The following is a 14156-nucleotide window of genomic DNA, read 5'->3' on the forward strand; positions in this document are numbered from 1 at the left end:
AAGTAGGCATTGGTCTGTGTATGTGAAGGCAGTCTTCTGCTGATGTATTAACCTTTATTACATAATGAAGAAAAGGGTGTACAAAATGAGTTGTTTTGGCAGCTTGGTTTCAATAAAAGCGTTTTTGGACTAACAAGATGTTTCGAAAACTTACAGTGTTTTTCTATAGTACAGTGACCTCTTATAGATCATGGAGAATTCTCAATTCATGACCCCTTTTTCAGAAGTTTTCAGAAGATAACACAAAACATTTTGCTTCATGTATTGTCACACATGGTGTTTATATATCCAAACAGCACATCTCTGTAAAGTGGTTCTCCTCTGGAACACCCATGTTTACCAACAATTTCCTTCACTGCTAAACAAAAAAATAGAGAAATATAGATTGACTTTATACCTATGTTCCCCTGATTTTTCCTTTTCTTGACCCAGGCTCTGGGCAACGAACAACACTTTGGGACAAAGTTAGCAAATTTAATAATAAAGAGCATTTTTACATAGAAGAGATCATCAGCTGCTGCCTGAGGATCAGGCGTCGGGTAGAATTACTGGCTCATTGTGACACTGCAGTTTTGCTGTGTGTCCTCTTTCCCCCCTCAGCAGTGACAAAGACAGGGCCTCCTCAGTGGCCACAGCGCCCTCTGCAGGTGTGGAGGTGGAGCGACGCTCTCTCAGCGCTAGCAGTGAGGAAAGTGGCTCAGGCAGCTGGGCCCAGATTGCCCCTGAAGACGACCCCCAAGAGGAGACCACCAGTAGCTTTATCCAGCTAAGCGAGGGGTCAGTCTTCCAGTAGACCATCATGCCTTGCTGGACAGTGTGGCTTCTACATTTGGCTTTTCATTAAGCTACATGTGCTAGATGCAATTCTTGACAGCGCTGGGCACGTCCAGAGCACAGTGTAGCACCCATATGCGGGCCTGCTTCTCTCATCTTTACAGTAGCAATTGATTCAGTTAGAGCTCTGATGAGAGTTAAGTGTTAAAGCACTTACTTTGCCCTCACTGTATAACTAATATAACAGTTTTGACATATCTTAATTGATATTAATGTGATGTGGCTTGTGTGATTAGTCCTCAGCCAGACACTCACATAATAATGTCATCTTTAAAGTATGTAGCTGTTGCCCTTAATTCACTGTTGAGCACACAAATGCACAGACATAGTGATACAGAATGAGGTTTGATGGCTTGAAGAGACATGCACATACAGAGAGTATTGTACTAAATATAATAAAATGTCCTACTAGATGTTGCTGTCATTCCTGTTATGCAACACTTTTTGAGCTCTGCAAGTTTTAGAAAATGAATATCCTGGTGTTGTAATTTATAGTTTATACCAGATTATAATTAGTGCTCTGCCTACACTGAGGAACGTAAAAACATTATTCATTTTAACTTAATTATTTATACAATGGCAAGAAAATGATTTAAGGATATCTAACAGAACAGAAGGGTGGAAATATAGGCGATTTAGCGTTGGCTTACATGAAGCTGTCAGCTTTGTTCATTTGGATAGTTTTTCTTAACCATCTTTTGAAATCCTGATTGTGTTATATCGTAATTTTAACAGGATATGGATTGTTTTATTAACCGGCATCAAATCCTTTGCTAATACATTATAATCAAGTGGTATGTGTTGTTTTTCCACAAAATATAATGTTGCTTTGTAGAAGATAATGTCATTAAGAACTTATTACAAAAGTGGAAGCAAAGTTGAGGACATAGATAAAACAAACTAATACCAATATTGGGAAGAAAGCATGCCAGAAAATGATTTATTTGAAACCTTTTGATCGGAGAAGTGAAAACTAAATGAAGAAACACCTGATATATGTTTTAATAAATTGCTAATTTTTTTATGTTATTTACAGTATAAGTGGAAAATGGCAACATCTACTCAAATAAGAAAAGCAATTAATTTAAACCAGGGTTACTGTGTTTAACTAAAAAACATTGTTGTTACTTGACGTTAAATAAGCGTTAACTAAAATAAAATCAAATATACAAAAAAGTATTATTATTTCAGGTAGTTGCCAAGGCAGCAGTTCTATTTTATGCTATGTATTAAGGTATATATGATAGAGACATGAAAATGTTCTGCATAACAAGAATGACCCATTTGTTTTTACATCTGACTATTTCCTTCCATACACACGTGTAAACACACTCTAAGCCAGTGCCTGAGGTAGTGTAACTCTCAGAAGTGAGAGAGATTCCATTTGCGAGTTTAGTCCAGCACAGCTGTGTGAGTAAACGGCTCTGACAGCATGACTGGAGTCTGGAGCAGAGCTTTCGCCCAAAGACTCTGCAGCCAGTGCTTAAAGTCCTGACAGGATGTGCCTCACACTGACAGGCAGGTGCCATATGTCACATCCTGTTGACTCTAGAATGAAAAGGATGTAATGGGTGTTCGAGTCCCTCTTGCTGATTGAATCATGCCCAGCCTGCCACACTCACCAACGCTTCCTAACCTGCACCAACTCAACGCCATCCTCACTTACCCGAGTCTGGGTATCCGGCCATTCGCCTCCATCTGGCTTTAACCCCCACTTCATTGTCTTTCTGCCCTGTCCGGGGGAAAGGTTACTCTCTGCTTGTTCTCCCAGCTGTTGGTGGTACAGGCACAGGTGTCTCACGTTCATAGTCATCAGCTGGCAGTGTCTTGCCAGTGATGTCCATGCTAATGAATCTCATGCCAATGTTCATGCCTACTCACTCTACTCCAAGCCCCGCTGCTGTCCATGGCTTAGTGATCATCGCTGAGAAAATTAGTAGCTTCTGCATTGTTCGCACCCTTAAAGGGCCAACAAGAGGAAGCAGAAAGAGAAAGAGAAAGAGCACCAGTCAAAATTTGGAACAGTTAAGACTTTTTAATGTTGCTGACTTTTTAATGTTGCTGTTGCTGACTTTTTAATGTTGCCAAGGCTGCATTTATTTGATCAATAAAAACAGTAATATTGTGGAATATTATTATAATTTAAAAAAAAGTTTTCTATTTGAATATATTTTAAAATGTAATTATTTCCTGTGATGCACTGCTGTATTTTCAGCATCGTTACTCCGGTCTTCAGTGTCACATGATCTTCAGAAACCATTCTAATATGCTGATTTAATGCTCAAGAAACATTTCTGATTATTATTAATGTTAAAAACAGTTGCACTGCTTAATATTTTTGTGGAAAAGCAAGGAAGAAATGAATGCTCTTATTTAGCAAGGTTATTTAATTATTCTTATTTAAAATTGATGAAAAGTGACAGTAAAGACTTTCAGAATGATACAAAAGATTCTATTTCAATTAAATGCTGTTCTTTTGAACTTTAATTAAAGAATACAATTTTTTTTGTGTGTGTGATTTCGACAAAAACATTAACCTGTTTAATCCCAAATTTTTCCCAGACATTAAAATATCCAAATGATGTGTAATTTGTAACCCTTTGAAATAATACTTATTTTTTTAATTTTGTTTGGGAAAAGTGTGTGAAAAATTGTTGAACAATTGTGAAATTGTGAAATTGAACAATTGTGACCGGTGGGATAATGTGTATACTGAATGAACACATTTCTGCAGTCATAAAAGATTGTTATATATCTTAGCCCAGCTATTTTAAACAGTTTGATCCCATTCTAGGGTTACTATTATGCATTAAAAAAACCTTATACAACACTGTTAAGAATACTGAGATAAAAGACAAAAAAAATACAACCATCAGCGTATTCCAAAATTGTTACTTTACTTTAAAGGGGTCATATGATGCGATTTCAAGTTTTCCTTTCTCTTTGGAGTGTTACAAGCTGTTCATGCATAGATAAGATCCCTAAGGTTGCAAAGACTAAAGACTCAAACCCAAAGAGATATTCTTTATAAAAGTTAAGACTCGTCCACGCCCTCCTAAAACGCCTCGTTCAAACACGCCCCCACATGTCTACGTCACTGTGTAGGAAGATTTGCATAACGCCGCCCAAATGTACACGCAAAGAAAGAAGGCGTAACTTTTATTCTCGCTGTAGTATTGTTGCCGCCGCCATGTCGTGAAGACGCTGTGTTTCATTGCGAAAGCCAAAATACTTTGTTCTTCCAAAAGAGGACACGACTAGAAATCAGTGGTTAAGTTGTATTTACAACACTGTTCCAGAACAGTTCAACCCAAATATTCAGATGTGTGCAGCGCATTTTATGGAGGACTGTTTCCTGATCCTGGTAGAGTAGACTACAATGCCGGCTGTTCTGACTCAAAGTCTGTAAGTACGTTTTCATATTTAAAGAATTTGCCACTGATGATTCAAACGCGAGTTTTGAGCAGTGTAGAGTAGTGCTTGTTGTTTGTCATTTCTCCGATCACAAACGCAGACATGGTTTTATGTTTACACGGCGCGATACGCAACGCATTAAAAACACAGTATATGTCATTATAATCCGTAACTATGTCCCCACTGGATGCAACAAATGCCTATTTTATAATGGGTTTTAATGTTTTTGAATCATCGCTAGTGCTACCAGTATTACAACATCAATTTTGTAACTTATTTGTAACATTTTAACTTTTAATTTAGTGAAATATTTTGTCATTGCAACATTTCAGTGCAACCTTCACTAACAACTGCAATTGGATTTATATTGTATACATAAATTCACTATTGTGACCATCAGCATGTTTACTCGTTCTATGACCACACTCAACAGAACTGAATTATTGTGAATTCATATATTAATACTAGACACCTTAATGATAATGTGGACCAAAAATCTTTGTCATGTCTTTATTAACATACTAGCCTTTTGTTTTGGAGCTTTGATGCAGCCATCATCTTCTCATGGTGCAAACCGGAATTAAACTGCTCTGATCATGTGACCGTTTGCACTAATCATGTGAAACTGCACATATTTCATTGAGAACCTTTTTTGTCCATATTTGCAGGAAATGCACTAAAACATCAGTCAGTAAGGTTTTTAGAGCTTTATAAATGAACAGCTTTTTTACGGTCACTGTTGTGACCGGTGGGATTTTAATCTGCAAAAACTGTTTTCAACATTGATTTTAATTAGCATTATCAATAATTGAGTGCCAATAATAATTGAGCAGTAATTTAGCATATTAGAATGATTTCTGAAGAATCATGTGACACTGAAGACTGGAGTAATGATACTGAAAATTCAGCTTTGCCATTGCAAGAATAACATACATTTTTTAAATATATTCAAATAGAAAACAGCTCTTTTAAATTGTAATAATATTTCACAATATTATTGTTTTTTTTATATCAAATCAGTGCAACTCTGATGAGCGTAGAAAGCATTCAAAAACATTAAAAAGTCATAATTATTCCAAACATTTGACTGGTAGTGTACACATTTATCTTTTTATGTGCATGTCTGTGTGTTTCAGAAATGGGAACAGCAGCGCTTCTAGTCTGGGATTGGCAGACCTGGAGGGCTTTCTAGACTACTCCATCTCCAGCAACCTAATCAGGTATTCAACAGCAACACGCTAACCGCGGCACACTTAGAGAAACTCGCTCAGAGCAGCAGAGCTAATGGCTGATAAGCACTCATCCATAACCCAGAGCGCTGTCCAAATCCTCACGTCTGCAGCTCCCCTCGTGAGGATATGGCCACTGTTATAGAGGGCAAGAAATTTCGGTCAAACTCGGATCACATTCTGTCATATTAGAGCGATAGCTTCTTCTACAAGTATGTAAATGTGCTCAGTTTGCTGTGTCTGGGAACGTTCTCAAACATGGGCAGTTGTAATGGGCTTTGTCGCCAAAAGCCTTCAGTCATTTACTATTTTGAGCTCTTATTAGATGAGTGCAATATAGTCATGGGCCCTGAAAGGCTCCATGAGGTAACTGGAACACGGCCAGCATTGCTCTGTACGGCTTGAAAATAATGATAGTGTCTCTGTTTGCAGCGAGGACAGAGAGAGGAAGGCGTCGCACTGTCAGGATCAGGCGGACGGTGAGTGATACGTCCTCTTACAGCCCTCTGCATGCACGCATACATATTTGAATGAAAGCTCATTCATGGCTGGAACTACACAACTGTGTTTGGAGTTAAAAGGAAATCATGCTATCACTGCTTTTCACACTTCTGCGCTAATGTATTCAGTCTGAAGCCGTTTGCATTTCTCATTTTCTGTCAGTCTGATCTTTTATCTAAATGTTACATGTTCTTCTCGAGAGTGAACTTCATGTTATTTCTCTGCGAATGAGGATTTTTAGATTTTTAAGGGGCACCAGAGACTCACTTGGTGCCCTTGATGAGATACTTTTTCAACGTTAGCTGTTCTTCATGCAAATGGGAGATAGGATAGTCTCTAGAACTTGATTTTGGGAGTTACTGAAGGTAATTATTCAAATGCACTTGGCTCTGAAGTCTGAGGGGGCAGCATGAGTGGGCAAAACGCTTCTGAGCTAAAAGTTAACATGTCGGACCGCTGAAATAAACAAACATTGCAATAGGCTGGGAGATTAATCAAAATAAAACCAGCATCATGTAAAGGCTGTGAATGAACTAAATAAATATATGTGCTACGTGTTTCAGAGTGAAGCGTGGCACTGTGTTCCTTTACACATGAGCAGCTCGTGATCTGCAGAGTGGCTCGGTTCACAGTAAATGCTGCTCCGCACGAACCCATCTCTGCATCAGCTCTGAGTTTGGGTCATTTAACGTGTCTTTGGGAACACATATGCCAACCGTCTTCCCATGCTTGAGAAGCACTTATAAACCAGCGGATGTCAACAAAGAGAAGCTTTAAGAGCTCCCTGCAGTTTTCTGCCAAAATAAAAGCTAGATGGTTTGACATTTGAAAATGAAGAAAGAGCCATAAATATTAGCATTATAATTTTACACTGTAAAAAAATCAAATGTTAGGATAGTAAGATTTCATCGCAATTTTTATCAGACAACTTACAAAACCCACATATGTCAACCTCTAGTGGAATGTGTCCTACTGGTGTGCTATAAATTATTATAGGAGTAATATATCCTCTTTTTTTGATCATCTCAGTTTCTACCGATCTGTTTCTTAGGCTCTGCCTAAAATTGTGCAGCGCAGCTCTTTGAGCACTCAGGATTTGACAAACGCAAAGCATTAGACTCATTGCACATTGATTTTCTAAGCGCCAGAAATGAAACTTGCCTCACACATACAAATGGCTTAAAATAGTCTTTCCTTGTTATAATTTTAAAGATTGCCAGCACAAATGTGATACTGTACAGCCCTGTTTTGATTCATTTGATCCTGCTTGTGACCTTTATGCATTTCTCTCTCTGCTGTTCATTTGATTGGCCTTTAATCTTTGACCTCTCTATCTGAGTAACATCTACATGTGCTCTGGTCTCTTGAATCAGCATACAGTCTTACTGCAGCAGCATTGCTTGCCCTCTGCCCCTCATCGCTCAGTGTGCTTCTAGTCACAGACAGACGCTCAAGTCGAGAGAGAGAAAGCTAAAGAGACTTTTGTATTGCCAGCACAAACTCACACCTCACAAATGACTCATTCACTTGCAGGAGAACAAAAGAGACATTCAGACACAGGAGCTGTCAGGCAAAGCATCATCCTGCTGGGAGAGGGATGGAGGGATGAGGAGAGAGTGTTAAAATGGGAAGATGTGTGAGGACAGATTAATTTTGGAACAGATCTTTGTTTTCAGAGCGCTGAGGAGGATGATAGAGATGTCATGATGAAATAAATATTACTGAGGCGAAGAAAAAGAAAGAACAGCTTTCATTGCTTTTAAAGAGATAGCCTAAAAACCAAGAAAAATGTTCAAACTCGAGAAAAGTGGGAGGGAGAAGAGAAAACAATAGGCATTAGCGGTGATACAGAGGGCTGTGTGAATGTTTAAGCCCCACTCTCTTCATTTCCCGTGAGCTCTTTATCATTCACACTGAACCACATTCATATAGAACAGTGGATCTTAAAGTCCTCGACCTGCCGTAAATTTTGCCTTTTGACTTTATAATTTGAATTTGAAATGCATAAGTACTAGGGGTGTAAATGTATTGTTTATACAGGTGCATCTCAATAAATTAGAATGTCGTGGAAAAGTTAATTTATTTCAGTAATTCAACTCAAATTGTGAAACTCGTGTATTAAATAAATTCAATGCACACAGACTGAAGTAGTTTAAGTCTTTGGTTCTTTTAATTGTGATGATATTGGCTCACATTTAACAAACGTTTTACCAAGTTTCGTACCATGCCGATGAAGTAAAAAAAAAATCAAAAAAAAAAAATATATCAAAAATGACCAGATAGCACCAGAGGGTTAAAAGATGCATGTTTGTTGGAGCTACTCATTTCTACACCAGCAACTGTTTTTCTGACCTAAAAGAAAAGTTGATTCTTTTAGCGAAATATTAGATCTACAGCAATCTACAGAGTAACATGCACAGAAGTGGCTGAAAGTGAGCAGTCTGGTTTTGTCTCACAGAAGTCACGTCGGGTCTGTCCTCAGCCGGCAGCAGCTGTCAGCGGGAGCTCCTGGTGCTGAACTTTGACATGGATTCAGAGTGTGTGGATGGAGAACTAAGAGAGGCACTGCAGTGGATCGCTGCGTCTGAGCTCGGCGTGCCGGCGCTCTACTTCAGAAAGACTCAGGAGCACAATCTCGCTAAGGTGAGGACAAATCGAGGTCATGCGTTTGCTAGAATAACTAACCAAGTCCAAGCAGATTCTATACCCACAGATTTCAGCGCTTCTCATTCATAAAGTTCTCCAGTCTCTCCATGTTTAAATATTTTGCCTAATTTGATTATAGTGACAGCTAGCAATAATTCTCATGTTACTGAAGAAAACATACAACATGAATGCAGTAAGGTCATGTGACTACGATGTTGCATTTTACAATTTGAAAACATTTTAACAGTGCACAAAATATACTGTTTTTAGAGAAAATTGGATGAAGTGTTGTGTATGGAGGCAGTGTTTTGAGCCCTTCAGCAAAGCTCCAGGGGTGTAGAGCTGTGCAGATTGTAGTCCTAAAACCTGAAAAACAATAGCATGGATCCTCTCTGGAATTTCTAATGGCTTTTTAGAATAGTTTGTGGTTAACTTGAGGAGACTTTCACATTTTGTTAAACAACACAACTTACAGTCATACCTCATTCTCAGTCAAACTCAGTCAGACATGAATTTTGAAAGGGTAGAAGCCAAAGTTGATGCTGTTTTTTTATCATTCATAGATCATATATATATATGAGGCTGTTTTTCAGGTTTTGGGCCTCTTCCAGTAAAGAGAAATCTTAATGCTTCAGCATAACAAGACATTTTGGACAATGCTATGCTTCCAACTTTGTGGAAACAGTTAGAGGAAGGGTATGTGCCAGTGCACAAGGCAAGCTCCATAAAGAAGTGGTTGGATGAGTTTGGTGTGGACAAACTTGACTGGCCCACACAGAGCCCTAACCTCAAACCCATCAAACACCTTTGGGATGAACTGACCCACAGATGCTCTACTGGATGAATGGGCAAAAATTCCCAATGAAACACTCCAAAATCTTGTGGAAGGCCTTCCTAGAAGAGTGGAATGCAATGTCGTTAAAGGGGACATCGGATGCCCATTTTCCACAAGTTGGTATGATTCTTTAGGGTCTTTATGAAATGTCTGTAACATACTTTGGTTCAATTTCCTCAATGATCGTGTAAAACACCACCTTTTTACCTTGTCAAAAACTGCTCTGTTCACAGCAACCCGTTTCTGTGCATGTCTCTTTAAATGATAATGAACTACTGCTCACCCCGCCCCTCTCTTCTCTCTTCGGTGGCGCGTTACCATCAAAAACAAAACTAATCCTCTGCGTCCTCCATGGCTCTGATGTCGGGAGAAAATTAAGACTATGTTCCCTTTTACATCCTACAAAAACTACAAAACACCTGCATTGCTTACGAGACGTTGTTGTCGCTACAGTTGCTCGAGTGCAGCGGAAATATGCTAATACGGGACAGTCCGTCATCTGCCGTGGGCGGGGCCTGAGCAGTATGACGTCATACTGCTCAGAAAATCAAAATGGCTTTATAATTGAGACTGTTTAGGTTTTTTGGGGATAAAAAAAGAGTGAATGGATTTTTATCATTGTAGGGTGGTTGTGTCCACACACTGCTAAGACACATTTATACACAAACGCCATGTAAAAGTGAATTTTGCAACCAATGCCCCCCTTAAAATACCTGTTCAGGTGTCCCAATAGTTTTGATCATATAGTGTATATATATTTTTCCTTCATTTATTCTGCATGGCTTTGGCAATTATTTATAGTTGGTGTTGGTTTGTATGCATAAATATGCATGTATGTTACTGCTACATGTATGCTGCATAACAAAATTAATGTGTACATTTTAAAATTGAATAAAAAGTTCATCACAAAAAAAAAGCATAATGATATAACATGATTATCATTAACTAAAACCTCAAAAAAGCATTTTCATTACTTAAAACTGAAATAAAAAGCCATTTATTCATATTTTCTTACACCATTGAAAAATTTACACAATTAAAAAATTAAAATGACAAAAAAACAATACTTGAACTTTAAAATGAAGTGAAAAATTATATCTAATTCAAATTATCAATAAAACTATAATAGTATATCAATAAAACTAAAACAACACTGGTATAACTGCAGTGACTGTTGATGAAGATGATCATGGCTCATGAAGAACTGAACAGCGTGTGTTTGTTTCTCAGTTCCACAGAGTGGTGCAGTTGGCAGGTCAGAAGGCTTGGCATGTTGGTGACTTGTTCAGCGCTGTGGCTCAGTTCTGTCAGCTCCACCAGGACCTGGAGCACAGAGGACGGCCTGTGCCCAGCCTGTTCGACTGGATACTGAAGACCAAGCGCTAGAGCGCCACCCATCTATGGACCAGGAGTTGGAGACGCCACATATCCGTCCTGTGCTAGCACACGTATATAGTCTGAAGCCAGTGTGAAAACACCAAACACCAATCCCATTTGAGCCGCTAATAGACCCTCACACAACCAAACTGTTTATAGACTCATAGATCCCACAGACTCATCCACAGCCACCGGCATGACTGCACATCAGCACATTTATCTAGAGCTCCCCGTGAAACTCTGTTTATCACAGGACAGCAAGGTTTACAAGACACCTGCATGCATTAACGGCTCCAAATCCTAAGATCCTTAGCATGGGGTTTCCTTAGTTCTGAACTTACCCTCTGACCACCAGCACATCTACATTTGATATCCTTAAAATTCACAACTTGCATAAACCTTTATTCACACTTGTATGTCTTTGCTAGATCACAGGAATTATGGGATATAGGAAGAAATGCCTTGTCCATAAATATGTGCTAGAGATGCACATTCGCATAGTGATTTAAGGATATTTCCCTTTAAATTACGCATGTTCCTGTCTTTACGCGCACGCAACGTTAGATCCACCAGTCACCAGCCAGCGCTGGTTAGAGGAACATGGGTTAAACCGACCAATCAGCCTTGACGTTTTTGTAGCTTGCAGATTTTTACTGTACAACAAACCCGTTTCAAATGCACAACGTGAGTTTTTATCAAGAATAACGGCCGTGTGAGCTCTGGTGTAGGGATTTAAAGATATTTAAATGTTTGTATTCAAAGTGAAATATAGTGAGATTCCATTCCAAACACACTTTGTTGTTTTAAGTTTAACATTGGCGAACACGTTCGGTCATTTTATTGTACCTCTCGAGGCTGAATTCTACGTTTAGTTTTGTGTGACTACTGTTATTTAAGAGAGTTTATTTTGGCTAGATGTAAATAGTCTAGACTGTGAGCTACTGTACCTGTGGGCTGCAAATGGAAATTTCAGTTTTTGTGTTTTATGACACGCAGACAGACAGGATCACAGCACTGAAAGTCTCACCAGACTACTGTAAAAGTTTCAATATAAAAGTATGAACATAGAGTATATTTAAAGTACAGTTTTGTCACGTAAAAGTTGACGTGTAAATGTGAAATCTGGTGGCGTTATGGTTTTCTCTGCATAGTTACATAATAGTAATGTGTTTTAATATCAGCGTTGAAGGCACACAACTGTATCAAGTCTGTCATGGTATACCTGAATGTATTTATCTTTTCAAAATAAAATTTGCGTACGGTGAGTTTAATGTCAACAGCCTCTATTTGAAAAGAGACACGTGTTTGAATAAAAATGAGATTATATATACACTCAGGCAGCTGTTAAAGGAATAGTGCACCCAAAAATGAAAATTTGCTAAACATTTACTCGCCCTCAGGCTGTCCAAGATTTGTTTCTTACAAACTCACAGCTCTTCACTTAAGTCATGTACCGGAGACTTGTGGGTTATTGTGACGTTTTTATCAGCTGTTCGGACTCTCATTCTGACGGCACCCATTCACTGCAGAGCATCCATTGGTGAGCAAGTGATGGAATGCAACATTTCTCTAAATCTGTTCTTGTGAAGAAACAAACCTTTCTACTGCACATCTTGGATGGCCTGAGGGTGAGTACATTTTTAGCAAATATTCTTATTTGGGTAAACTATTCTTTTAACTTGAAAAAGAGATATTCCAGGATAAATACACAAGAAAATAATTGCGATTTAATATAGTAAGATTGAATAATTGACAATATTAAAGTTTGTACAATCAAAAAAAAAAAAAAATGTTGACAAGCATGCAGACGAACGACTGGGATGCTGGGATGGAGGCAAGATGGCAGAACAGGTGGATATAAACAGGAAGGGACCTAGACAGGAAATGAGCACCTTAGCAGACCAAGAAAGAGACTGAGTGAAGAGATACGAGAGGATTATTGAGTCTGAAGCTGGAGGGACAGGCCGAGGATGGAGAGAAAATGGGATTTCTTACCTTTGATATCTCTCCATTATGGCCTTCTAATTGACACAAACATTGGAAGGTTTCTGCGCTGAACACTCTTGATGAACCTGCGCACAAAAACCTATGATCAGACTCGATTATAGATGAATCTCACGAAAACATGTCCAGGTCACAAAATCAAGTTAGATGCGAGTGGGGTAAGATGTGCCAAGACGGAGCCCCGCACATGACATAGGGGGAAAAATATATACAGGTGCATCTCAATAAATTAGAATGTCGTGGAAAAGTTAATTTATTTCAGTAATTCAACTCAAATTGTGAAACTCGTGTATTAAATCAATTCAATGCACACAGACTGAAGTAGTTTAAGTCTTTGGTTCTTTTAATTGTGATGATTTTGGCTCACATTTAACAAAAACCCACCAATTCACTATCTCAACAAATTAGAATATGGTGACATGCCAATCAGCTAATCAACTCAAAACACCTGCAAAGGTTTCCTGAGCCTTCAAAATGGTCTCTCAGTTTGGTTCACTAGGCTACACAATCATGGGGAAGACTGCTGATCTGACAGTTGTTCAGAAGACAATCATTGACACCCTTCACAAGGAGGGTAAGCCACAAACATTCATTGCCAAAGAAGCTGGCTGTTCACAGAGTGCTGTATCCAAGCATGTTAACAGAAAGTTGAGTGGAAGGAAAAAGTGTGGAAGAAAAAGATGCACAACCAACCGAGAGAACCGCAGCCTTATGAGGATTGTCAAGCAAAATCGATTCAAGAATTTGAGTGAACTTCACAAGGAATGGACTGAGGCTGGGGTCAAGGCATCAAGAGCCACCACACACAGACGTCCAAAGTCCTCTTTTCAGATGAGAGCAAGTTTTGTATTTCATTTGGAAACCAAGATCCTAGAGTCTGGAGGAAGGGTGGAGAAGCGCATTGCCCAAGTTGCTTGAAGTCCAGTGTTAAGTTTCCACAGTCTGTGATGATTTGGGGTGCAATGTCATCTGCTGGTGTTGGTCCATTGTGTTTTTTGAAAACCAACGTCACTGCACCCGTTTACCAAGAAATTTTGGAGCACTTCATGCTTCCTTCTGCTGACCAGCTTTTTGAAGATGCTGATTTCATTTTCCAGCAGGATTTGGCACCTGCCCACACTGCCAAAAGCACCAAGAGTTGGTTAAATGACCATGGTGTTGGTGTGCTTGACTGGCCAGCAAACTCACCAGACCTGAACCCCATAGAGAATCTATGGGGTATTGTCAAGAGGAAAATGAGAAACAAGAGACCAAAAAATGCAGATGAGCTGAAGGCCACTGTCAAAGAAACATGGGCTTCCATACCACCTCAGCAG

At 39.0% G+C, this 14156-nt stretch overlaps 1 protein-coding gene and 1 long non-coding RNA gene across 2 annotated transcripts in view; one reads left to right on the forward strand and one right to left on the reverse strand.

Annotated features, from left to right (window-relative positions):
• LOC107602115 (A-kinase anchor protein SPHKAP-like) overlaps window positions 1-12180 on the forward strand; it is a 62737-nt gene extending 50557 nt beyond the window's left edge. The window contains exons 8-12 of the mRNA XM_016294524.1: window positions 601-777; window positions 5385-5468; window positions 5910-5956; window positions 8437-8621; window positions 10690-12180. Coding sequence (XP_016150010.1) covers window positions 601-777; window positions 5385-5468; window positions 5910-5956; window positions 8437-8621; window positions 10690-10845 — 649 coding nt within the window. The 3' untranslated portion in view covers window positions 10846-12180. The remainder of the gene's footprint in view (window positions 1-600; window positions 778-5384; window positions 5469-5909; window positions 5957-8436; window positions 8622-10689) is intronic.
• Window positions 12181-12835: 655 nt separating this feature from the next.
• Window positions 12836-14156, reverse strand: part of LOC107602116 (uncharacterized) — a 3473-nt gene continuing 2152 nt past the window's right edge. The window contains exon 3 of the long non-coding RNA XR_001610998.1: window positions 12836-12908. This is a non-coding gene — a long non-coding RNA (uncharacterized lncRNA). The remainder of the gene's footprint in view (window positions 12909-14156) is intronic.

Source organism: Sinocyclocheilus grahami, unplaced genomic scaffold (genome assembly GCF_001515645.1).
Source record: "Sinocyclocheilus grahami isolate Dianchi unplaced genomic scaffold, SAMN03320097.WGS_v1.1 scaffold319.1, whole genome shotgun sequence".
Lineage (NCBI taxonomy): Eukaryota > Metazoa > Chordata > Actinopteri > Cypriniformes > Cyprinidae > Sinocyclocheilus > Sinocyclocheilus grahami.